Below are 26,937 nucleotides of genomic sequence, written 5' to 3' on the forward strand. Positions count from 1 at the left end.
CAGGTTGTTGACAATCTGTGTCTTAATAGCATGTGATGCAGAAGTGATGGAAAAAAGATTCGCAATGTTTTATCTGATATATATTGTGAATGGGTTCCTTGATTATTTCAGCACTCGGATAACTTGATGCCAACTTTCAGTATCTAAATTTAAACCTTTTGGGCCAGATTTACAAACTGTTTAGATGTCAAAAGATGTAAATGAGCCTGAACTAGGATTTTTTAACAATATCTGAGAGCAGTCATCTAGGGGCACTGGGCCCATTCTACAGAGCCTTGTACCTCCTTTAATAGTATGTTAAATACCAGTGGTACTACTCTGTGTCTTTCCACTTTGCCCACCAAATAATGCAGAGTTCCCAAGTTATAAGCAAGTTAATTCCTGAACCAGGAGCTGTCTAGCTACATGCAGTGGTTTTCTGGAGTAATTATGGTGTTTTCATGGCAGTCACTTAGAATGGCGTCATGCATCTGTAACACATCAGTCTGCTGCATTGTTCAGACATGCCTGCAGTATTTGAAGTATACAGACTGTCATGAATTTAAATAAAATTCATGCATTCTCTGACACTTCATCCTAAGTAGAACAGAAGTATTTTATGCTCAAATAGTGGAAGTCAAAGGTTTTTCTTGCTGCAAATAATTAGCCAGAGATTTTAGATCCTCTTTGCCTATGGATAAAAATACCATAAAACTTATGAGGAATATTAAAAAAACCTCAGATTTCTTTGAGAGGATATGCACTTTTTCACCATCCTGAATGGATGTTTGTAAGTTTATAATATTCAGGGACATGTTTTTCTTTTGTTTTATTATATGTATTAGTTAATATCTATGTTTAATACAAATGCTAGATTTCCAAATAGTGGTGTAAATTCTATGCGCTACAGAAAATAGCACAGGTAATATTAATTTAGTTGGTCTCCTTCATTTAGCAATTTCTTGAACAGAATATTTAAAATGTAAGAAGTAGAAAGAAATGAACATTATAAAGGTATAAATGATAGATTAGAACCCTGCTACATTTACTCTGCAGTAAAATCTTGCATAGGTTAATTAATATAATTTTTAATATTACCAGAAGAAAACTAAATATTTTTGAAAAACATTGCCACAAGCCAATACATATGCCTATAAAACATTTTATAGGAAGAAAATACATGTTTCTCTTTCCATTTTTTGTCTCATCAGGTTTATAACATTTATTTTGCTACTAGATGCTATTTTGAATCTTCCACAGTTTGATACATCAAACCAGGATTCTTTTATGGCCCATGTTAAAAACACGCAGTGCATTCAAATAGCGCAGTGGTAGCAGGTCTTTCATCTTGTGCTTAGTGTATTTCATTTCCCCTGTGTTCAGATTAAACAAAGCTTTTGTATTCATTTGAAGCAACTGTAATGAGAATATTTAACACAGGTCAAATGCAGATAGTGGAACTCCAGAGGTCCTTTAAGATATTCTGCCTTTTGACACTGGGCCACAATGGGAGGTGAAAGGGTTGCCACTTTCACATTTTTTCCAAAGGAAGATTATGATATTCTATTTGTAACATTAGTGGAGCCTTAATGAGTTTTAAAAAGGAATACAGTCAACAGAAAGAACAATGAAGCAGACTACATGATTTTCACTAAAGCCATTATTAGAAGTCAAATATATATATATAAAAATCATATGGTTGCATAGTATACATTAAGTTAACTTCTGAAATGTAAACATAAAATATGAACAACAGAAAATAAGAAAGGAGAGCATTTCTTGTGTGAAGTTTTGTGTGGATAGATACAGATACAATCAAATCCTCAGCTGGTATAAACCAGCATAACACCGTGAACTGATTTACACTGGCTTATTTGCCATTTACAGGTAATATATACATGCATTTGAGTGTTGTTTTTCAGTTAGACACAGTGAAGAAATGCATGTCAAGTTATTCAGGGTGGTAAACAGCATAGTTCATCCAGGCTGACTGATTTTCCCCTGCAGCAGTTCCCTTATAAGAGTTTTTTTGAGTGATTCTTCATCTCTTTTGCTGAAAATATTAATTCTGTTTTGAGCCTGTCACTTTTGTGCTAAGCAAGAGGGCGTATTTGCATCCACTGTTCGCTTAGGCCAGAACCTCTGGTCAAAAGTCTTGTGTGTGATGGCTGTGAAAGCCATTAAGGGGATTTCAACCCTGAGGCTGGTACCTGTTGTCAGTCCCTCTTTATAGAAAGGAGAATGCCATTTTGGTTGAAAAGTGATCGAGGTCCTACTTTCACTCAGGAAATTTCTCTGTTAAGCTGTAGTCCTAATTATGTGTAGGCCATTTTAAATCCCCACAATGAAGGAAGGAATTTCAGGAAAGTCATCAAAGTTTGTTTTGTTCTCCTTTGGATGAGTTAATCCTGCAGATCAGGACTGAAAGAAGAGCCAGATTACCACCACAGCTGACACAGTTTTTTTAACAACTGGTCCTTCATAAAACTGTAGCAGGTTGATCTCTTTCAGACACCATCTAAGTCAGTGCTTCCAACAAGTAGTTTGATGTTAATTACTGAGTAGGTATTCTAGATCTTGGTCTTTTCCAGGGAGGGTATTTTAACTAGTCTCTTCAGTATGAGCTCAATAAAAATCAGAAACTCAGGTTTCAGAAAATAGTCAAACTTGTGTATTAAAAGTCCTCCCCTTAAATCTGTGGGCAGCATCCTCTTCATGATTATGCAAGACCTGGAAAAGCATTCCTGTTCCAGGAAGGAAACTCAGCTATTGAATATTGTACTGTGTCTGGCTAGGATGGAGTTAACTTTCTTCATGGCAGCCCCTATGGGGCTGTGGTTTGGATTTGTGGCTAAAACAGTGTTGCTAACAGGCTAATGTTGCACAGTTTCAAAGCTTTCTGTTTTTCCCTCTCTGCACCCCCAGCAAATAGGCAAGAGGTGGCCAAAGGGCCATACAGTGTCATGCTTTGTGATAAAATCTGTGGAGTCTTGCCTTCTAAGGTGGGTGTTCCCCAGAAGTTGTCTGGACATCAGTCTGCTGGTGGGAGGTGATGAATGATTGTCTTTGCATGACTAGTTTTATTATCTTCACTTATTAAACTGTCTTTACCTGCACCCAAGAGTTCTCACATTTTTGCTCTTCCCATTGTTTCTCCCATCCTGCTGGGGTTGGGGGCCGAGCAAGCAGCTGTGTGGGTGCTTATCTGCTGGCTGGGTTCAACACCAAAATAGATTTAGCAAATTACCACTGAAGAGAAACTTCACAGTTATAACTAGGAAAATTCATACCTGGCCTCCCTCATCAAGCTCCAGTCAAAATCAGAGCACAAAATATCATCTCTTCCTCATTTCCTCATCACTCCCATCATTTCTATTCCTTCTCTTCTCTGAAGGATATCTTACAGGCTTCAAAATTTATAATAGGTCTTTCATTTCCTTACTCATGGAAGTCAAAGTAAAGCAAAAATTATTTATTCTGTCCTGTAATCCACTTTCAAAGAAGCATGTAAGACAGTGTGAAAGTGAACTAGCATTATTCTGAAGGCCCTTAAATTTTTGCATAGCAAAAATGAGCAGTGTTAAGTGGTCAATACCCAGTAACATGCATGCCATCTCAGCACTGAATAATCACTTTCGGCTTTCTCTCTGTATTTATTCAGCTTCACGGATGAAAAATAAGAATTCTTCCAGCCGATATGATACGTGTGCATAGTTATGCAAAATCAGAGTTCCAAATTGTATGTAGGACATTATTGACCAATATAAACGGCTTGACTCAAAAGAGAGGGCATGTGCAGTCCTTACAGTCCTGTTATATTCCATTTAACTGATCTTGCTTTGCAGCCATACCGTATTAAAAAATGAGAGTGACTGACTACACTGCTGAATACAAACATTTTCCTACAAAATGCTCATATACATAAGATGAAGGAATGTAAACTTTTGTATTTTCCACTAAAAATCTTTGTTTACTAAGAAGTTCCAACTTCAAAATAATTTGTAATTGCACAACTATATATCACATTACTAATGAAGGTTCCTGTCTCAATGAGGAAGAGCCTGGCAATTAATAGAAATTTAATATTGCCACCAGAATTTTCAAATTTATTTTCTTCTGCCTCCAGCAGCATCACAATTTTTTTCATTGCATGCTACAGAATTTAATTACAGGTTTAACGACAGTAGCCAATGGTGCTGTACACATACAGGTGATTATAGTTAGAATATGTGAGGTAAAAGCTGACATTTGGTTTGAAAATCAGTTCCAGAGCTCAGGGTCGAAGTTCAGAAGGAAATTAGACTTTCAGAGAAAACATCTTTGCAGTCAGTTTCTGAAATTTAAATTCTGAATCATAAAATCTGTTATCCTTAATGCCCACAAAGTAGATTTTGACCATTAACTTTTCTCTTTTTCTGTCCCATTTGGGTACACACTCTCAAATGATTTTCAAGTGGAATCTTTCCATCTTGAACATCCTTAACTCAGTTCAACTCTCTTTCCTAAGTGCTTATTTTTGACACTACACATGAAGAATAAAACCCTCGGAGTGACAGTCTGTGATCATGTTTCATGTGGCAGACTTCATTTGCTTTCAGTTTATATTGCTATCAATTTATGACTTTGTTCCTTAAATAGTTATCTTTTTTCCACATTGTAACTGATATATTGAATGATGTATGTTTGAGAGGTATTTCAAGGAATCTTAACTTCAGTCATTAACTGGTTATCTCTTGGCTCAGAAGCCTTTAGTTTGTTGAGAGAAAGTTAATATTTTTAAAGCAAATAAAACAGCTTTTCGGTACGTAATTATTTTCTTATCAATTTTACATTTTCATGCCCTTTTGAGCATCTAGCATGCAGTGCTTGAATTTAGATTTAGCTCTACAGAAACTGCTTTAAGTATTATTATTATGAAGGAAGAAATCAAAAATCAAAGTGAATTTTTAGTACAATAGCGAGGTATAGGAAGGTGCAATTGCAGTAACAGCAGCCTGCATTATTGTATAGAACTAACTCACAGCTTGACAGAAAGTCCCTGCTGGGGAGGAAATGTAGGGGAACTGGCAGAATTTTGCTACATCTGCTCCCTACTGCTAATAAGCTTTAACCTGTTTCATTTTTATTATGCTTACTGTTCAGATATTTTGCTTCTGAAATTATATCTGTAACTATGAGAACACATAAAAGGGAGCATGACAGGTAGGGCTGTTTAAAAATTTAAAACTATCAGCAAGAGATATTAAAGGCCTTAATGAGTAAGATGGTTGCTTTCTCAGTGTGGGTTTTTAGAGTTCAGGCACTGAAGCGTTGGTAGAAAGACTCGGTGTAAGTAGTGGGTAAAACAGATTTCATAGCTTGAGTAGCTTCTACAGCCAGAAGGCACCATTAGATCATTTAGTCTGACCTGTATATCACAGACCATTACATTTCACCTAGAAATTCCTATTTTGAACCCTGTGAGTGTACTTAGCCTAAAATATATCAGACCTTAAGAGTTTAAAATATTTTCTGTCACAGGATGAGAATCGAGAGGCTGAGCTTCCCATGCAGTAGGAAGGGTGTTTTATCAGGTTGGTAAGTACACATGGTAGTGTCGCTACTTCTGCAGCATAAGCCAGACAATGCAAGGCTTGTATGCAGTTAACAAAAGTGAATGTCCCTTCCTGACCCCTAATCAGGTGACCCCTTTGATTTAGAGAAAAAAATATGGGTGTTAATATTGTATCAGAGCTTGCTTACTGAAGTGTTCTGGTGAAGCTATAAACAGTTCCTTCAGAAAAAAACCAAACCAAACCAAAACACGGAAAACCCAAAACCATCCCTCCCCAGAAAACCAATTCAGTGGGTAGTTGAAAACTGTAAGTCTATGAGGCTGTTGAGGCTGTGCTTTTAGGCAACGGGATAGAACAAGATTGTGAAACGTATCTGAGAAAACAAGCAAAAATGGAAGTCTCGGTCTTCAATCGGAGATTCTTCTCTATTACTGTGCATGCAGAGGTCTGTGTCTCGCTTTCAGAAGGCCAGTTTGTGTTTTCTTTTTTCCTTTCAATTTACTCTAACTAGTAATTATTTGAACTTACTTTTCAAGAAAACCTCCATGTTGGTAAGCTCAGAAAGCATGGATGTTAGCTTAGTTATTACAGACTTATTATACAGTTTTTATTCAGGCTTTCAGTTGTTTATTTGTTCTAGATACCTGTTCAACACTGACTATGTTTTCATGGAAATGTGATACTGATTGCTCTTATTTTGATCATGTCACAGAGCTTCTCAGTTTCTAAAATGAAAGGATGAAAAAACAGACATCCAACAATAGAAAAGAGAAATAAAATTAACAAGCGAATGATGTACTTATGTACTAACTACAATCAAAGGAGATCTTGTAAGGTTAGGTCTTCAATTTCAGCTAAGTGCTTCTGTCTATCACACAGAAGTGATGAAAATATATACCACTTCTCGGCCTCTGTTCACAATAATGGTAAAAAATAGAATAGCAAGTTGCTAAATTATTCTGTTTGAGTGATACAAGCTGTAGACCATATGTAGTTATTGATCTGATTTCTTATGAACTCTCTGTTTTCATGACTTTCCGTTATTGCTTATCTTTTTAACATAATGCTTAGATATATTTATGGCAGTACTATTCAGAGACCATTTATCATGAAAGTTTTGATTCTGCAAAGACTTAAACATACCCTTTAAGCACCAAAAAGCTGTCTCAACTTAGAAAATCAAATTTACACTAGATTTATTGTGGCATTTGGACCCTAAGAGTGATGTGAGTTAATTTTGTGGCAGTTTCTTCTGACATACTTGGTTGACTACCATAAAATTTTAGCCCATCACCTTGACAAGTCTTAATAATAGCCAGCAATATATTGTATAGATTTCAGATTTCCTATACCCTCGCTAATATAAATTGAGATATGCTGATTTTATTCACCTGCAAAATGCCTTTCTGGGAAAAATGAAGCTGTTGTGCTTGGCATGTTAATTGCTGACTATTTTGTATTTTGTAATTAATTCTGCATCACTACCATACCTGCATGTGGAATGTTTCACAATTATTGGGAAGAAAACTTAATTTGGATTTTTTTCCAAATGCCAGCATGTGGAATTATATTCCTTATATTGAGAGATGACATTAAATTGAAATCCATTTGAATTAAAAAAAAAATTAGAATACCCTTAGAAATACTACCGCCTCTAAATCTCTATAGCCATATTTGTTCCCCTGTATCTACTTTCCCTTTTTCATGTTTTTCATTTATAAAGATAGATAAAAACTGCACAAAAAAAAGAAATTATTCTGCAAAATGTGCTATCAGATGCTGACACAAAAAATAAAGAGCCAGCTTGTTTTCTCTAAATTTTCCCTGGTTCAGTAACACAAAGTAAGTGCAGGCTCAGTTTTCCAGTTGACATTGTACAAAATTGTTTCTACATGACCTGGTGGTAACTTAACTACCACCAGCTTTGTCCAATACATTGTAGAGTGGAGGAGACTAACATTTCTGAATAACTTGTTTCCTTTTCTATATATTAACAGTATTTATTTCATGTTAAATATTCAGCTTTACAAGACCTCATTTTTAGTCTGCCAGTCTTGTGTTAATGTATTTTTAGCATGCAGCAAATAATCTGTTTTATTTCAGGGAGGAGTACTAAATATCAGGCTTTCTTATTTTTGTAAGCTTTGCAAAAAGAATATTCTTAATGATTTTAGTGTTAGGAAGCACTGTGGTATTCATTCCTTGAATTCAGGCATGCTATACCAGGAATGCATGTGGCCTATTTATTAGACAAACTAGGATGTTGAAAAGGATTGCTTCTATCCTACTTTCTTCAGGAACTGACATTTTTATTCTTATGCAGTTTTCCTAGTGGAATCTTACTTTTTAAAGTCATAAACCTATTGTTGTGAGAGTCTCTAGCAAAGCTTAAACTGGATCTCAGGAGTTTGATGCACTCTGTTTAATGCAGGCAGTGTAAAAGAAATTTTAAATGTATTATTTAAAGGTACATTAATCTTGCTGCTATAATGGTGTAATAATGCATACCATAGAAGGTTTTCATAAACTCAGCTTCTAAAAGTAACATCACAGTATCTTTCTTTTTGTTCGCCAAGTCAATTCTTCGCAGAGATAGCAATTATGCATTCATCTCTGTCTCTTATAGCCTGGTTCCATATTCAGCTGTGAGGTGGGTAGACCTTAGTCCTTATTCACACAACAAAAAGGATCTTTCTTATTTAGAGCAAATGGAAGATAGTTAAAATAAACAAATTTATATAATAAGCGTTAACAGTTTTAATAGGTCTGCCTTTGATTTTTATTTTTTTCAATGAAAAAATATGCTATTAGATAATTTTTTTTTCAAGGTTAGCACTTTTAAAACCACACTTTGTGTAAATTAGTTTACAACCCTTACAGCCAAGTGCTTTTCATTTAACTATGCTTATTACATTTGGTTCTGGTTTGTTTTGTAGCAGTACTGTGAATGCATTAGGAATTCATTAGTGTAAGAGTATTTTGCAGCTTTCCTGAATGTGTGCAATGAAAATCAATTGAATCTTTACTAAGAAGTAAGGCATACAAAATGCAAGGATTTGGTAATAGTTTGAACCAATGTGATAGCTTCTAGTGTCTGAGCAAAGCTCAGGTAAGCATTATGCACGCAGCAGTTCAGACAACCAATTTACTTTAATGTAGAGGTACAGGTTAATTACAAGTTTAAAAACCACCTGACAGCCTCGGTTGTTAACCTTCCTTGGGCATTCTTCTGCATTAAACATCTGCGTAAAAGTGGTAGCTAAGGAATGACTCTCCCAAGCTACCTTTTCAGCTTCAGCCTATGCATGAATACAGAGCATAGGAAGAATTCCCATTCTCATTTCTCATTATTACATACCTTACTGCATTGGATGTCATTTGATAACTGTCATTTGATAACTTGTGGCCTGCAGTAAGTTTTCAGCCAAGCCCTTTGACTGTTTCTATTTCCAGCCAATCTTCCTAATAGTTTTTCAGATTTGAGTTAAGCATCCATTGCAGAACCCTGTTAGAGGCGTTAAAACACAGTGGACTGTGTGGGTGGCTCCAGTGCCCATTCCTGTGGTCGGTGCCTAAAGCAGACAAACCTCCTGCTCGGCACTGTCTGGGACTGTCCGTTGTGTTTTGGGTGTCTGTGCTGTCTCCACCAGTAGAAGCAGGGACTGAAGGTATATGTGCCCCCCTAAAAGTAGGATTCCAGTCCTCTCTGTGATTCTGCTTGCAGAAAAAGAAGAGGAAGCTTTTTTTTTTTCTCACAAAGAGGCCAACAGTAATCACATCAAGCTCCCACTTCTTCCAGCCCAATATTCTGATGCTAATACCTCTGCTCAACTAGCTGAAGCAGCACTTCAAAGCTGTTACCTGCATTCTTCTGCTTGACTCTGTGTTCATAATTCATCTATAAAATCAGGCTGGAATATCACAGATAAGCATAAAACTATCCTAGAGTTACAGAAATATTGGAAAGAACTCGTTGTTGGAAGGGACTAGTTGTGAAAATTCAACCAGTCCAACCAAGAAAGCCCAGTCATTTTTCTTTACCAAACACACCACTAGTGTCAGCATAAGTGTAAATTCTTATGTAAGAACATGAGAACAGCCATAATGGTGTAGGCTCTGCTTAATATTCTCACTCCAAACAGTTAGCCCTAAGCAGATGTGAATAGTAAAACCAGGAAAAGCATATATCCTAATATTCTCCCAATCTCAAACTATTTTAATTAATTTTAAAATTAATTTCAATACTTATATAAATCCTTAATTTTTACATGAATTATTAACAACTGTATAAATTAAGAATTAACTAAGAATTTTAATGTGTCTCTTTTATAATCCCCGCTGAATCTATATTCTGAGTACCTGTTCAGGCTCCCCTTGAATCCCTGTAAAGTTCTTGCAGCCACAGCATTTTCTGTCAGGGAATTGCAGGTGTCACCCACCATCGTTCTTTTTGAAACCATGCTCTTACTAATGTCATTTGATGATCTGCAGTTCTCGTGCAGAAAGACAAGTGTGCAAAACCAATTCTTATCCCTATCCACCCTTCTTATGTCATGTATGATTTTGTAAACCTCTGTCACGTTCTCCTTAAGAAGGCTGGAGAACACTTCCACTCAGACCCTCCAGAGCTTCTGATGATCCTTCTTGTCCTCTGAAGACATTCTGAGTCTAATATGTCCTTTTTTCAGCGGAGACATCCAGAGCTGTATAGCTTACTCAAGGTGGGGGTGAACTGTGAATTTCTACAGTGGCATAATGTTACTGACTTTGCTCTCTGTTCCTTTCCTGAGAATTCATGTTTTACTTACTTTCTTGACTGCTGTCAACTTCTGTGATTCTTTATTAACAAGTCCATGAAGACTTTCCAAGATGTTACTTAGCTCAGCATGGCACTTTTCTCAGTGCTTACAGCAGTATGGCATCAATCTACTTGGGAATTGTAAAATGTCAGGTAAATAACAGAGTCACATTCTCAGTCCTCCTAAAATCTGTTCCGTACCTTCTGAGTTACCGAAATGTGTATCCTATCACCAGAAGAATATCAATATTTTCTTCACGGTGGAAAATGTCCTTTGTTGACTTGTGTTTGTTTGCAAAATGAGGTGTTAAAAAGTGAGTGTTCATAGTCCTTCCCTGAATAGCGAATGATACAGATACAATGCATGTATTTAGAAAAATCTGCCTTTTGACTTCCTTTTCCAAACTTTCTGGAACTCCATCTTTCCCAGCTTTGATAAATTGAGTGGCAAATTATCCTGCTGGCAGAGGGATGATACTGTGAATCATGTTTTGAGGACAGTTTAACATGAGATTCAGTAAGAGCTAAATCACTTGTCATATCAAATCTTTGTTCAAAGTTTGGGGATCTACCATTTCATAGCATGACAGGATCAGAATCCTGTCATAGTGTGGTCTTTGAGACGATCCAGTTTGCATCCGTTCCTGAAAGAAGACATTGTTACAGTTATTTATTTTCCAAGGCTATCTCCTGCACAGCTAAAAGATGTTACCTGGTTTCTTTCACCAGCCCCTTTTTAAATCTGATCATGCAAAAGTATAGCACAGAAGTAGCATCTTAATATGTCTCCATATTACCTCAGCAGTCAGCTACTGAGCCTTTACGACCTGCTCTTTTTCCTCTATGACATTCGAACTTCTCCTAGTGGAAAGCTACCTTGCAGTATTTGTTCTTAGAATGGATTCAATCCTATGGAAATTTAACAAGTGGAAACCGGAATCTTCAGCAGGCAGACCCTCTCCCATGAATTGGAAATCATTCTTGAATACTGATAGCTAGAAAATGAATGTTTTAAGACACATACCTTTACATGACCGCTACACCTACAGCCTAACGAAATTTGTAAGGGTTTTTAAAATTCGGATTATACATACTTTAAGGAATCACTGCTTTCAACAATGTTTGCCCAGCAGTTGTTTCTCAATAATAAGAATTTTAGAGGTTCCCAAGAATTATTTAAGACTTCTTTCTGAAGAATTACAGGCCAAGCTATATCCTCTTACACCTATTTTTTTCCCTAAGACTGTGAAGATGTAGAATAAGAACAAGGCCAAAAGCCTCTGCTCCTTTATAGAAGAGTCTACCACAATATCCTTGAGCAAGAACCTCCAAAATATATTTTTCTTCATAATACCACAGCTGACTGTCAGAAGTGCTGAATCTCATTGATGAGAGTTCAGAAGCAATTGTAAAAGGCAACTTAGCCATGTAATAATTCCTCTTCATTTTCACTCTTAATGCTTACTTCTATTCTTCCAGCATCATAGCAATAGAATTTCTTTGCAGACCTTACATATTCATCCTCGTTTACTGGACAGGCTATCATAAAGATATTTAGCTGTTTAAGACAGTTGTAAATTTCTGAAAGGTAACTCATAAATGCAGCATCCATGTGCAACACAAATGTCAGTCATTTCTTGAAAATAAGTCAGGAGAGGTTATTGTTAGAAGTATTTCTGTAAGATTCTGTAGCAGCTGATGAAAGATTATTAGTCCCCAGTAGCTCCATCACTTGTGCTTTGTGCAAACTCTAAAGTTAAAGGTTATGAGTGCTATGGTACTGTACAGGTGCATCATGAATAGTCTTTCACACAGAATGATTCACATTTGTTAAATTTGGAAATGTACTTTCTTCTGGCCTTAATTTTCATGTAGTTCTTCATATTCTAAATGGCAACTGAAGGCAAGCAGAAATAGTGAGTAATTGATTTAACAACCTAAGACAAGTACAGGGAAGTAGAAAAGTTTGTCTTAGTGCTTGATGTGACCTGAGAGAGCTTCTTTAGACATTTTTTCTAAACAGTACCTCAGCACCTTGGGCCAGCAAAGTGGCCTTTAAGCCTGAGTGAGCATGACTTTTTTTTTTCCCTCAGTGCAAAGCTCCAGTATTTCATCTTTTCAAACTGTTTTACAGCACTCAGAGCAGAATTATATTGACAAGGTTAGAATTCATCTCTTGGAGGAGAATACGGTGCTCCTCCTGTTAAGTGCTAATATAACATTTATGTGTTGGTACCTTAATAACAGCCCTGGCTAGTCTAATGAAAGTACTGAAAGCAAACAGTATTCAGTGAGATTTTATTATGACTAAAGTGACTGCAATTTGAGACAAATTATCCCTATTTTTGTTCCCATATCAAAACCAGAAATGCTAAAGCAATTGCTACATGTTTGGTATAGAATTAGGCTCCACTGTCGTTAATATAGACATAAGTGCATTTTTCATGTAAACAGCTCACGAGGGTCAAGCATCAAAGATATTCTGTGCAAAATGCTTGTCAATAACTTTGTGAGTGAATTTTGAAATAAAGTGCCTGTAACCTATCATTATTTCTTCCTCTCAAAGTTGAGAGCGAGTGGGTGAAAATTGAGCATGTGAATTGAAGGTACTGTGAGTTCTATCGTCTTATCGACTTCAGGCAAAATGATAGGTTTGTCTTGTTATTATTTTTCCTTTCAGAGGTCAGACAATGAACAATATTACCAGTATATACTGCAGTGCAAGCAAATAGATATATAAAAAAAGTTATTACCTGTGTACACAAAGAAGATGGTGTAAGTCACTAGCCTTAAAAATGCTTAATATATTGTATCTCCATAAAAATGGAGGAAAAAATAAGAAAAAAAAATAATCTGCTGGCCAGAATAAGCATTTAAACTGTTCAACTATTTGAACAGTTGTTTTAAAATGTGTGTTTCAGAGACCTGATAAGATAATGTGAATACTTATTTTTTGAGAGTATGTATATCATAAAACGGGGTTGCTTTCCACAAACAGACCTTGTTGTATACATGACATGAGTATATGCGTTTAAGTATAAGCCAACACCTGTTTCTCACGCTGCCCTGCCAACTAATAGGCTAGGGGTGCACAAGAACCTGGGAGGGGGCGCAGCCAGGACAGCTGATCCCAACTCACCAAAGGGATGTTTCATGCCATATAACATCATATTCAGCCATAAAAAGTATGGAGAGGGGTTTCTGGGAAGGGTAGTCATTGCTCACAGTCTATCTGGATATCAGTCTGCTGGTGGGGAGGTGCTGAGTTTGTTTTGTTCTTCTCCTTTCATCCTTTTTTTCTTCACTTATCAAACCATGTTTATCTCAATTCAGAAGTTTTCTCACCTGTGCCAAGGGGGAGGGGAGGAGTAAGCAAGCAATTGTGTGGTGCTTAGCTGCTGGATGCAGTCAACTCACCGCAGTGTATCGTTCCTGTTTTAAAGCTCTAAGGTTGTTTTTGTTAGTATTCAGATGAAGAAGGATTGAATACATAGCAACAATACAGGGACAAGAGAATTCTTTTTATGAACTCATCTTAGGTTTGTTACGATTCAAAGGTAATCCTATTTAATGCACATAAGTACAATTAATTTGGGTTGAAATGGCTACAAATTCACAGTTTCACAATTCACAATTCTTCTGTCTCATGGAAGAGTGTTTCAGTATTTTGAAACATGTTGTTCACTTCCTATACCTGATAACATGCTAGAGTGCCATTTATACTAACTTTTTTACAAAAAAATAAGCAGAAGGCCCGTCCCACTTCCTTTATACCATCAGTAGAAAAGGAACTCAGTCACTCAAAGTTAGCTTACCAAGTTAGCTACTAGATGTGCCGGTTGATGTGAAAACTATTTCAATATACTTTCTAAATGTGCTCTGCTATTAAGAAAACACATTTTATCTTCTAAAAGGGTTTGTTCAAGATCATTCTGCAGTTCAGAACTATCTGAACTGTATATTTAGTACTCCAACTTTTAAAATAAATCTTATGTGCTTTACTAACTCATTTCTGTAGTTTCGGTAGTTCCTACCAATTTTTTTGTTAAACGACCATTGGTATGGACAAAAGTTACTGTATGCAAAAAGTCTTTTTTTTGATGAGTGCAAAATACATTATGATGAGCCTTTTTTTTAATGATACAGGCACAGTAGTAGTTTGAGATTGCAGAAATGAGCAGATACTGTCAGACAAGTTCGTATTTGCTCAAGATGACTTTTCAGTAAGAAGGAAAATTTAGGGGAAAAGCAGTCTCCATTAAATAACTGTACTGCACATATTTTTTTTTGATATGTTAGCTGAATATGAGCAACGTTCATCTCTACCAGCTCAGTGATATGCACAATATTTTATCTTTTAGGTTGAAGAGTCAGAGCCGTATCATGATGTAACTGCAGTGTGTGGGTTGCTTGCTGTGGTTGCAGTATCTCACCTACCCAGAGGTGCTGCCATTGAATGGCATGTTGTTGCAGTAGTTGATGATCCACTCCAAAGAAAACACTTTGCAATGAAGATGTTGTCAGATGGCTTCCAAATTGAGTGTGAATCTGTGGAGTCTAGTTTTGCATCTTGTGCATCAGTCTCGGTACGTCTGAGCGTGATTTCACCATCCGCTTCTCAGCTTGATTTAGATGGACCTCTTCATGACTTAGCTGCCATGTTTAGTCAAGCTGTTGAGAAACTTTCAGAAGGCTGCAGTGCAAGCCCTTTGTCTTTTCGAGCTTTCTTCAAGGAGGATGTCTTTGATGCTGAAACGCTGCAAGCAGGTAAGACTTATGATGACACAAACCAGGTGTTAATACTAAGCATAAGATAATTTTTGTTTACTTCTACATAAGTTTTCATTGGAAGAAGACATTTTAGAAGTGCCTTTCAAGGATAAGCATGATTAAGATACGTTTGTTCTCTTTCTGTGTGCTTCTTATACAGAAAGGACATTTTAAAGTTGAGACAGAATAAATGGATTACTTGTTCTGGTCTCACAGCTGACTTGACTTGGAGTAGGAGGTTGGATGAGACAATTTTGCTCCAATCTGAGTTATTCTGTGATTCCATGAACGAGAAGTTGCAGAGAAATCCAGCCACCTCAGGGTCAAACATAGGGAGAATGAATCTTTTGCACAAAAGTCTTTGAACAGTTGTCCATATGATAGCCTGTTTTTATAATGATCTTGAACCGTGTTCAAATAACCAAATTCTGTGTGCTAACAGGCACTCTACTGAGAATAAATAATGAAATATCAGTGTTTTAAAACAAGAACATGATTTTGCATCCTCTAGATTAGAGAGTTTCCAGTTTTGAACATGGGCTGATTTCATATCAACTTATTTATATAGAACTCACAAACCAATAAAAATATACTGGTTTTCCCAATGTTTGGTTTTTTTTAAATCAAAATCTCATTCCTTTGCCTAGTAAAGAGAATACAGAACAATAAATATAATGTTGCAACTGTAATTTATTTCTTATGTTGTATATCTGTATTTTGGGCGCTGTTTAATTTGGGGCAACTAGTACTGCACAAGAGCACAAAAGCTTATTTTATCTGTCAGGCCTACAAAACTGGCAGACCATACTTGTATTGAAATCAGCAAGAGCTCTGCTATCAATTTGAGAAGAAACAAAATCTGATCCTTACTCTATATTTATCTCAAACATGCATGCACTTTAAAACTCCTTGCAGACCACAACTGATCCATATTAATTAGCTGACATAAGTGTTAGCCCTCAAATATACTACTGTCCTATTTTTTTTTCTTAACCTGCAGCAGTTTTTGAAGAAAATTCAATTTGACATTGTTTAATAGATTTAAAGTACAGGAATTGAAAGCTATAAAAATGTGGCATAGAATAAGCATATTTAATCCAGAAAGCAACGAATGAACATATAGTCTGACAGAATGTTGTTGTTTTTACCACATCTTGTTTAAGAGCTAAAAGGAAACCTGATAAAACGTCTTCCTGGCATGGGATTAATGTTACCGTTTTGCTTGCTCTCTTTCTGATATTTTTCAGGCCATAGAATAATTACTTTCAAATAACTTTCATTTGCTTTATTAAATATATTGCTCAATATGATTTGTAAATTGTGAGCATAAAAAATTGATTCACTTCCATCCATGTTATACTACCAATGGCATAGACATAGAAAGGTTTGTTGTGATTGTCATATATTCATTCTGGCTGTGTTCACATCTCTGCACTGTCATAATAATTCCTGTCATTATAGCAATTTTATCATTATCTCTACCGGTAAGGAATACATTCTCACAAATCTGTGGAATATATAGAATACATTAAATTTACAAGTAGCACTAATTCACTGATGAAGAATTTAAAAATAACTTTTTTTTCTACTTAGGAAAAAATTTTCAGAACGTTCATGTAATGAGAAGAAGAAATACGCTATATATTTGAAAATAATGTATCAAATTAAAGTAGTTGTTGCTGAAGTATGTCTTACTGATACATTAAGTCTGCTATAAGACTATCATTTATATACTGTTTCTGATTCAAAATCAGAAGACTGATTTTTAAAATATAATTAAGACACAGGGACATATTTAAGTGTTCTGCTAATATGTGTCCTTGAAGCCTTGAAAGGCACATAGTCTCTAGTGAAACCTCCTCAGCTTTCCAAAGGATGCAGCATGTTACTGAAATATGTCCTTGACTGTCTTTTGTACTATTATTAAAATTATACTTCTCACAGTTTAAAAAACATTCACCCATATATTTTAACTCTCAGTTTAAAAGACACTGTACAGGTTCTCCAAGATGTTCCTGTTCAGTGATGATTCCCTAGACAGTGTCCATAAGCAAGTCTTTCAGTGATGTGGCTGCCAAAACACAAATAATATGGAGAGAGCAGTTTTTCAGTTGCTGTTGTAATTCAGCTCAGGTCGTGCTGGTTGCTAACCATCAGTATGATGATCCGTTAGTGACATGTTTGATCTCTGCCATGTGCTAGACATGGTTAATCCCACAAGTAGGTCTGTCCTTTTGGAGTCTTCAGCTACCATCACATCTGTTGTCTGCTGGGGAAAGATAATATGAATAACCTAGCAGGGGATGCTAGATGCTGCTATTCAAATATTTTTAATGTGAAACACATCAAGCAGTTGTATCTATAATGGAAAAGATAGAAATTATCATGTCTCTGCAATCAAGAGAGATGGTTGAGGAGATAACCGCTCCAGTCTTAGTGGATTTCAGGTAGACGTCCATCATGTCATAAGATTAACAGTCTTCAATAATTCTTATCAGGTCTTGAAATGCAATGTATTGTCTCTAGGAAAAGCATGGAAAAGAAATAAAGGTACCTTTTTCTGATTAGAACATAAAATCATTGGAGTGAAAGGAAGAAATATTGCCACAGATATTCTCAAATGAGCCTCTGATTAGATGAGTGCTTTTTTGGTGCAAAGAAATTGTCACTTATTTAAAACTGTCCAAATAAATTAGAGAAATTTGTTTGTACCTGACACAATGAGAAGCAGAAATATGTATACTCTGCATATTGTAACAGGTTATTGGAAATTATTATAGCTGGTGTTCCTCTTGTCAAAAGAAGCTAAAGGTTTATAATGCACATTTGAGACAGATAGCTTTCTGTCATCCTTAGGCCAGATGTAAAGTTTTATTGAACGAAGTGTAGTACTGATGGTGAACTCTGAGGCAATCCCTCATAACATACCCGAGCATTATGGGCACCATGCTGAGACCACAGAACGTGTTAGAACTAGGAGGATTAGATTAAGCTGACATATATACTTAGTAAGATGCTGTTAAGCCTTTAGAAGTCTTTAACATAAATTTGACTGTTTCTTTCTTATTCTCATTTAAATATGCATTAATATAAACGTGTCAGGATGATTTGCTATACCATCCAGTAGACTAGATTATACTTCAGTATAGGAAAGATGAATGTTCATAAGTCATCCCATTATGATTTCACAAGCCTTGTTCACAGGATGTATGCAAAATATTTTTTAATATTTATTAGGGAGTAGAAAAGGTCCTGCATTCACCAGAACATCATATTACATAATCCCCTTTTAATGCTATACTAAAAATGAAGTGGGAATATAAAAAGGCAACAGAGAACAGGAATAGAAAGACAATCTGGTAGCAGCATTAAAATGAATATATAATTAGTTTTAAATGTGGCTGTACTCTGTAAATGCTTAGGACTAAAAGACTCTAAGTACTTATGTGTTTATCAAGTTTCAATGATATATATCTTTAAAAAAATGTGATATGGCTTGAGTATAGTTCAGCTGGACCGTAGAAAATCTTGCTTGAAATGGGACTGTATCTTCTGTTGAAAGAGAAGAAGAGAAGCCTTGGTGATTAGGCACTCAGTTAGGAGTCCTTTCACTGACATAGTAACATGCACAACATAATGCTGGTAAACTGAAGATTTTCCATCTGATAAGATTTAAAGTATTCCAATTATTAAAATACTGCATTATCAATATATTTTCTAGATGTTTTCTAAAGCGCAGTTTCCAGTATTAGTAGATATACATTATGTAGTGTGAATCTAAGAGAAGTGGAAGAAGATTGAGTGAAGATACCAAGTTACATTTCCTTAATAACACACATCCATGTGCATTAGAGTTTAGTATTCTTTAACTAATGCACTTTAAATTGACACAGGGAATTTATTTCAACTTAAATTTCTTGATGTATATGCCCTTATACACTGAGATACAATTTCCCATGGGGACAGCTGGAATTTCAACTTCCAAACATTTGTATGCATGCCTACATGTTCTCATGTGAGTAATCAGTATTTACTTAGCAGTCCTGGAGAACTACTCAGAGTAGTAGAAACTGAACGGTCAATAAGAACTGTTTACTGAGTAACAATGAAGGAAGTATGTAAGTATTCATCATTTTTAAGTGTTGGTCCTTCTGAAATCAAGCTTTGCAATCACTAACTAATGAAGTAGTTGGTCTGACTAACATATATAATTTGGCCAAACAAAAATATTTTTAAAATATCATGTTGCTGTCTGAAATGGGCTGTAAAAAATTGAACGTGGTTTTCTACCAAGTTTTACTAATTTAGACTAAATGGAAAATGGGAGAACAGTTGCCAACCTGAAAGAAGAAGAAAGTTTCACTTTAAATTTCTTGGGTTTCCTGTTAAGAAAACAAAGAATTTGCCAAGTATAATAGTTCAAGCAGCAGACCTACACTGCTGCTGCTCCAGAAAAAAAAAAAAAAAAGGTTAAATTAGTACCTGGGGAAATTAATCATCTTATGATATACATTAGCAATTAGGAAGCACTGATGTGATTCATGAGTGTGTTTGAAATGACATTTTAAAAAGGTAAAAGTAGTTAAGTTTGGTCCTGAGCCAAGGAGATGGATTTGCAATCTTGCTATTTCTACCCAAACTGTCCAGTCAAGAGGTCTGATACATTAAATGACTCTTAACTTGCTGGAATTTTAAACGTTTTATATCAGTTTTCAAGGTTGTGCTGTTATTGTATCTACTGCAAGTCACTGTATACGACTTTCAGCAGAACATCTCATAAAATTACGGAGAAGGGATTTTTTTGTTTGCTATCAAAGGCATGAGGAAATTGTTTTAAAAGTAATGTTCCCTCTTGACTGAATTTACATAGGAAAGTGTTCTGTGCCTGTGAGACAGTTTTATATATAGTAGCTCCTACTTTAGGGCAGTGGCCTTCTGTCCTTTAGGATGGGAAATTTATTTTTTAAGAGCACAGATACTAGATTGAGAAAAATTCAACCACTTGGTGCCAAGGCCAGGTAGCAAAGTTAGAACTTATCCTTATTCAAAGTGGACAGCATGTGACACCTAAAGATGATGTATTGCACAGTCATACATAAAAATCTTAGCTAAAACTTTAATTCTTTAATTGCTTGACCCAAGATTGATCTAGAACATGTACCTTTTATCCTTGATACAGAACACTAGCAATATATTAGTAAGGTTGTTTTAAAGCTACTGTGTACAACTTTGTATTTCTTTCAGAATTTCTCCCACTAAAATTTAAGATACATTTGTAGGTTACTCCGTCCCTCCTATCATGTTTTCGTATTATGTTGAAGTGCTCCTGAGCTCTTCAGTAAATGAATTGTTTGGACTTTTTAATTTTCCTGTTGAAGACTTACATGTGGTGACCTGTAGGGCAAAATGGACCTGTCAGGAGGCAGACTTTCTGTAGAGAAAGTCATAGAGGAAGAATGTCTGAAGTTGGCTAACATGTTGAAAACTGATTTGCTTTCCTCACATAATCAGTTTGGAAGACATTTCTTATGGTGATCCAGACAGTGGCTTTGCTACTTGACGTTAGTTAATAAGTTTTCTCAATAAACACTGGCATTTGTTAAAAGCAATAGGCTATGTGGTGAAAATCTTAAGAGAGTAGATGTACAGAAACTGATGGAATGAGAACCCAATCTATTCTGTAATCAGTCAGAAGGAGTAATTTTGATAATTAGCTCTACAAGGAGTCTGAACAAATCAGTGCTCTTCTGGAAAACCGTTACCTTCAAGACAGGTGTACGTATGCATGTTCTATCCATATATGCACGAGTGTCTGTATATGTGCATAAAATGCATAAAGTACAAATGTCCTAACACAATGTCAAAATTTTGAGAAACTTTGTTTAGTCCTTTGTTGACAGAGAACAACTATAAAAACATCTTATAACAACGGCATCCGGCACTCAGTCATTGCCAAATTTGGATTATCTGCTGTTTAATATGTAAGGCATATATGAGACCTGCCTTATCTATCCAAAAACCACTTGTGACAAACTCAGTTTTTAAGGACACATCACAGATTACGGTTTTCAATTACTTAGGAAGTTTTTCTCTGAGACTGTTTCAACATGCCAACATTTTGGCACCAATTCTGCTAAATCAATAGACATTGAAAGATCTTAGACTTCTGGAGACTTCTGCATCATTTGCACATATCCGTCTTTATATTACTTTTTATTTATAAGTGAAGAAAAAAGCTATGGTGGTGTTTAAACCAGTGAGATTACATATGATTTAGGAAGTCCACTGATCTTAAAATAATTGTAGGCTGAAAGTGAACTGCGGATAATATCATACCTGCTTCCTTTGTTATTACTCACTCTAGATATTAATTTAGGACCATTACTTGAAACTGAATACTGCTCTAGATGTTATTACTTGTTCTAGATATTTATTTAGGACCATTGCTTGAAACTGAATACTGCATTAGATGGACTTTGGCATAACTCACTTTTCTTCTGTATTTCATCATCTCTAGTACCAAAATGCATGCCATTTGCTATTTATCTAACAGACATAACAAATAGTACAGAGAAAAAAAAGAGTCAATTTTGCAAGGGAGAACTGTCTACAGAATTACATTTCAAACTAATAGCAATAAATAGCAACACTCTAACGGTAGCAGGAAGGTCATTGAGTGGGTGGATTGCTTGTTCCTGGGGAGATTCCTGTGTCTGCTGTCCCATCAGATGGATGATAGACAGAAAGGTTGAAGGACCATTGGTGAGCTGACTGTTGCCAGTCATTCTGTGACATAACCTCTGCACTAAGAAGTACCAGTTAAATCTTATTCTCTGATAACTTTTCCTAACCCCCTTTGAAAGTATAGCTGATTGACAGCAGAAGCTGTACTTCGGTATTTTTCATTCAGAGAAATCAAAGATTTTTAGCACTGCTAATATCAGTATCCTGGGATATCAGTATTATATCTACTGACTGTCAAATTATTAGGTTTGACAATAAACCTAAATAAACTATGACTGCAAACCTCCTTTCCCCTTGTACTGTTAAGTGACAATTCACATGTGAAGTTAAGCATTTGAGACTGGAAATTTTCCTGCCCTGACAGTATGTGTAAGAAGCTGACAGATCTTTATTCTCATGGTCGTTTTTTCTCCTTCAGTTTCCTAAAGCTTTTAGATGCGTCACCAGATTCTTATTTCCCAGTCTTGAGCTATTCTGCTGAGCCCACTCTCCAGAAATTGCCCGCACAACTGCAGTTCTGATACGGAAATCTCCTCATAGCTTGGTCTACATGCTCAGAGCAGTAATAGGCATCACTCTTGGACAGAAAGAGGAGAGACCAGGTGTCAGAACTAGCCAACACCATCAATAGATCTTACCTCAAAGCCTTCCACTTCGTCTCCAGTTTTCCCTCCAGTTCTTTCCTCTCAAGTCTCTCAAAGTTAATTTCCATCTGTAAGATCTTGCCTTTTGGCAACTGTAGACACCACTGATACAGCCTATCAGGTTTTGTCAGATGTCTTGACTATCAGAACTTTCCTCGTGACTTTTCATAGAGATAAGAAGCTGCTGAAAATTGAACTTTTAAGGGCTCTAATAAGTAGAATAGGTAAGTGAGCAATTACGTTAATTCCTTTTAAAATCTCTTCCAGTGTCAGCCTTGTGGCAATCCTCTGTTCTGCAAGCAGTGGATATGCAGTTTCTTCTTATTTCAATCTTTTAAATTACGGAAAAACTGCAACTGAAGACTGGTCTGAAGGACTACATACTGATTATTGTCTTAATTTTATAAGTATTACAAATCAGATTTCTGATTAAAATGTTATCAGCATAGATTTGCAAAGGAGTGGTTTTTTGGTTTTGAAACTCCTTTCAAAGTTACACTCTGACTTAAGAGGAAATACATAAAAACTATGTTTAGCATCTATAAAAGTACTGTAGTTTTGTTCAACCATTTACAAGTTGGGCTTGGTGTTTCATTTGATTTATCTGATGTAATTAAGCCATTACACCAAGAAAAAGTGAAGAGGAAAGTTTGTTTTGTTGGTTTTGTCACCTGCACTGTAACTTCTGACCTAAGAAAACAGCCGTAACTAACCATGAAAAGAAAGTATTTTGTCATTGCCACAGTTTATGCAATTTGACTTTGCATAATATATGAAGTGGTGGTCCCAATAGTCTATTTTTTCTTAAATTTCTGATAAATTTAGATTTAGAATTGCATAAAGTTATTAGATGTAATTGAGACATTTCCAATCCTTAGAAAAACAAGCAATGAAAAAGTCTAATTTTTTTCCTTCCTTTGGACTTTGCTCAGCTTTTACTGAACAATCATATCTGCTCGTCTGCTTTAATGCATCATATCTGCTGTGATAAAATCCAATTAATAGCTCTAATTCATTGACACTGTAAGTACATTTATAACATAGTCCCTTTAGGCACTTCTTTTCTACTCACACTGGTAAGTCTACAGTATCAACATTGGATAATTGGAGAACAGGTAGATCTTTTCATTTTAACAAATTACAACATCCTTTTTCTTTCTGCATTATTTCTGAATGGCAAGAGCATAGCCATCAGGTCAAAGGAGGCAGGGTAACAAGAGAAAGAAATTACCAAATGGGAGAAAATCCAGAGAAGAGGAGTGGCTGGAAAAGAGCCTTCCAGAAAGGAATCTGAGGGTGCTGGTTGACAGCAGGGTCTGTATGAGTCAGCAGTGTGCCCTGGCAGCCAAGAGGATAAACCACATCTTGGGGTGCATCAAACATAGCGGGTCAGAAAAGGTGATTGTATTTAGCGTTGGTACGGCCTTACCTCGAATACCCCACAATTTAAGAAGGACGTTAAGGTACTTGAATGCATCCAGAGGAGGGCAACAAAGCTGGTGAAAGGGCTGGAAGGACTTAGGGCTTGTCTAGTTTGGAGTGACCTCATTGCTCTCTACAGCTTCCTGAGGAGGGCACGTGAAGAGGAAGGTGCAGATTGCTTCTCCCTGCTGTCCACTGATAGGACACATGGGAATGGTTCACAGCTGCATCAAGAGAGGTTTAGACTGGACATTAAGAAGCATTTCTTTACTGAGGCAGCGGTCAAACACTGGAATGGGTTTCCTAGAGGAGGTGGTAGATGCTCCAAGGCTGTCAGTGTTTAAGAGGTATTTGTACAATGCCCTCAACAATATGCTTTAACTTTTGGTCAGCCCTGAAGCAGTCAGGCAGTTGGACTAGATGTTCATTCTAGGTTCCTTCCAACTGAACTATTCTCTTCTGTTCTATTCTATTTGCTACTCAAATAAAATGTCAGGACAGTCATGTAGAACGTATGAGAAAAGATTGAAGAAACTCCCATTGTTCCACCTAAGGAAGGGAAGGCTATGGAGAAACCAATTTGCAGTCTTCCATTACCTTAATAATCATTGCAGAGAAGGAACGAGATTTTCTCCAAGATGTGCCAGAAAAGGACAAGGATCAACAGTCACAAAGTGCAGCAGAAGAGATTCCAGTTGGACACAAGGAATTAATTCTTCGTCACAAGAGTGGTCGCTCGCTGGCCCAGGCTACCCAGAAGCTTTGGGGCCCCCACCTTGGAAGTCTCCAAAACCTGACTACTCAAGGCCCTCAGCAAACTGGTCTGAAGTTAGCCCTGCTCTGAGCATGAGGTAGTTTGGACTATATGATTTCCAGAGAACCTTACTGATCAAAACTTTTCTATGATTCCATATTATTATTAAAATATAATGAGCTGATCAAAGAGAATGGCATTCTGAATGGCAGATTCAAAAAAAAAAGTAATAAAAAAGTCTAGTTTCTTACTGTCACTAATACTCCATACTCTTACAAAAGATGACTTCCACTCCTTACTTGAATAATAATTACTGAGACCAACAAGCAAGTTTTTCCTGTTGCAGTGCAACTTTGAAAGAGAACTGTTTCTAAGAAGTGTCTGGATTCTTTGTTCTTTTTTTCTTAAACTCATTTCTCTGTAGTTGGCACGTTTGTCCTTTTTTCTTTCCATCTCTTTATCTTAACAGAACTCATACAAGTTCAGAATTAGAATTATCATTAGGCTGTGATATCTCTGCAGTATTTCTTATGATAATGTAAAGCAAATATGTTTCCAGAGTCTAATTTATTTGATAATGATTGAGACAGCTGAGGATGAGGAATCCTGTTATTAAGTTAAATAATTTATGTTGTCAGTAATGTCGTATCTTCAACTGGAAAACCCTTTGTTTTCTTCATTTGAACACATTGGTAGATGGTTCTACCATTTGATATAGAGACTAAATACTAATTTAACCAGGTTTTAGTAGGACTCTGAAAATAATTTAAAAATAATAATTTGCAAGCTGTAAAATTGACAACCCTTAAGCCCCTAGAGAACTTCAGAACTTTAATCAAAACTTTTAATCATCAGGAGATGATTAAACTCTTTTAAACTCTTCATTTTATAGTAATATTACTGGAAGAAAAAAATGAATATGATGAAGATTGCTTTTCCTGATTTTATAGAGTACTGACTTGTCTTTAATCCTCCTGCCAGGAATGTGTGAGTCAGTATACCAGATAGTGGGGTAAAATAGATGTAAGAAAAATAACAGTATCTCACGTATTTTACTTTCAACTATTTCACATCCATATACAGATGCTACGGATGTAAATCCATTTGAGATGTACAAGCAGCTTCCTACTAGTGGCACAGAAGGATTAAGTGACTTGGTTACTTCACACAAGATGGCAGAATTATAAAGCTGTTTTTTCCTGAAGTTCTTAGCTGGACTTATAGATGCTCAGCAGGTCTCAAAATGAGGTGCTGTTTAGAGGCAGCACAATAGTAAGAACAGGTGAGTACAGCCCTGAAGAAGAATGGTTCATTGAAATGCATGTCTTGTTCCAGAAAGAAGCTTGAGATCAAATCTGGTTTGATATTGCTCTTCTACTGGGCATAACTTCACCGTTTTAGAATTGTCAAGGGATCTTGTCAGTTCCAGACTTTTCTGAAAAGCGTGACTAATTGAAGCCAGCCCAAGGCATTTTCTGCAATTACATACATGAAGATAAATATATTCTAATTTAGCTGATTACTCTATTTTTTGCTTTGCATTAACTACATAGAATGAGCTTTGAATTCTTTTGTTTTATATCACGTAGTGTAAACTACCTGCTGTGATGTAATCACGTAGTTAGGCCACTCAGTCTATAACAGCAAAAGAAATAATCAGGATTTCTATGTTTAGATTACACTTTTTAAATTTTACTTTTCTTCTAAATTATCTTTCTTCTTCTGATTTTTTTTAGCTGTGATAGTATGCGAAACAAATAAAATTTTGCTTCTTTAAAATATGGATATAGAAACCTCAGCTGTTAAACAGTGCTTTCATTAACAGTATTGCTTGTCACTTTGGGCTTAACCTGTTTGAAAATACTTTATGCAGGAGTTTTGCTTATTTAAATTTCTTTTTGATAGGAAACATGCTGCATAATACATCATTGCAACCGAAATAAATGCCACAATGCTTATTCTGCAGTAAGTTTACCATATTATGCCACTTAAGAAAGTCTTTTCTTCTGCAAGTATTCACTGGAAGAAACATTTTGGTGTTTGGTGTTAGGCAGAAGTTTATTCTAAGCACATTGCTTACACCGCTTTTTTACATTTTTACCATTTTCTTTCTGTTTCACTTTTCATGATTATACCGCAGACAGGCTGAAAAGCATTTCAGAAGTTTTCATCACTTAAAGCATCCTCATTCAAAGTCAATAATTATATTAAAAATACTTTATCAGTTCCAAGGTGCATTAATGTCATACTAAAGTAGATCTGCTGTAAGAG

At 36.0% G+C, this 26,937-nt stretch overlaps 1 protein-coding gene across 1 annotated transcript in view; it reads left to right on the forward strand.

The window, feature by feature from the left end:
• LOC104542843 (diphthine--ammonia ligase-like) overlaps nucleotides 1-24,756 on the forward strand; it is a gene marked incomplete at its 5' end in the record, with an annotated part of 110,996 nt that extends 86,240 nt beyond the window's left edge. The window contains 2 exons of the mRNA XM_010187297.1: nucleotides 14,694-15,099; nucleotides 24,467-24,756. Coding sequence (XP_010185599.1) covers nucleotides 14,694-15,099; nucleotides 24,467-24,756 — 696 coding nt within the window. The remainder of the gene's footprint in view (nucleotides 1-14,693; nucleotides 15,100-24,466) is intronic.
• Nucleotides 24,757-26,937: the final 2,181 nt, after the last annotated feature.

The sequence above is a fragment of the Mesitornis unicolor genome, unplaced genomic scaffold (genome assembly GCF_000695765.1).
Source record: "Mesitornis unicolor isolate BGI_N332 unplaced genomic scaffold, ASM69576v1 scaffold9106, whole genome shotgun sequence".
In the NCBI taxonomy this organism is placed as follows: Eukaryota; Metazoa; Chordata; class Aves; order Mesitornithiformes; family Mesitornithidae; genus Mesitornis; species Mesitornis unicolor.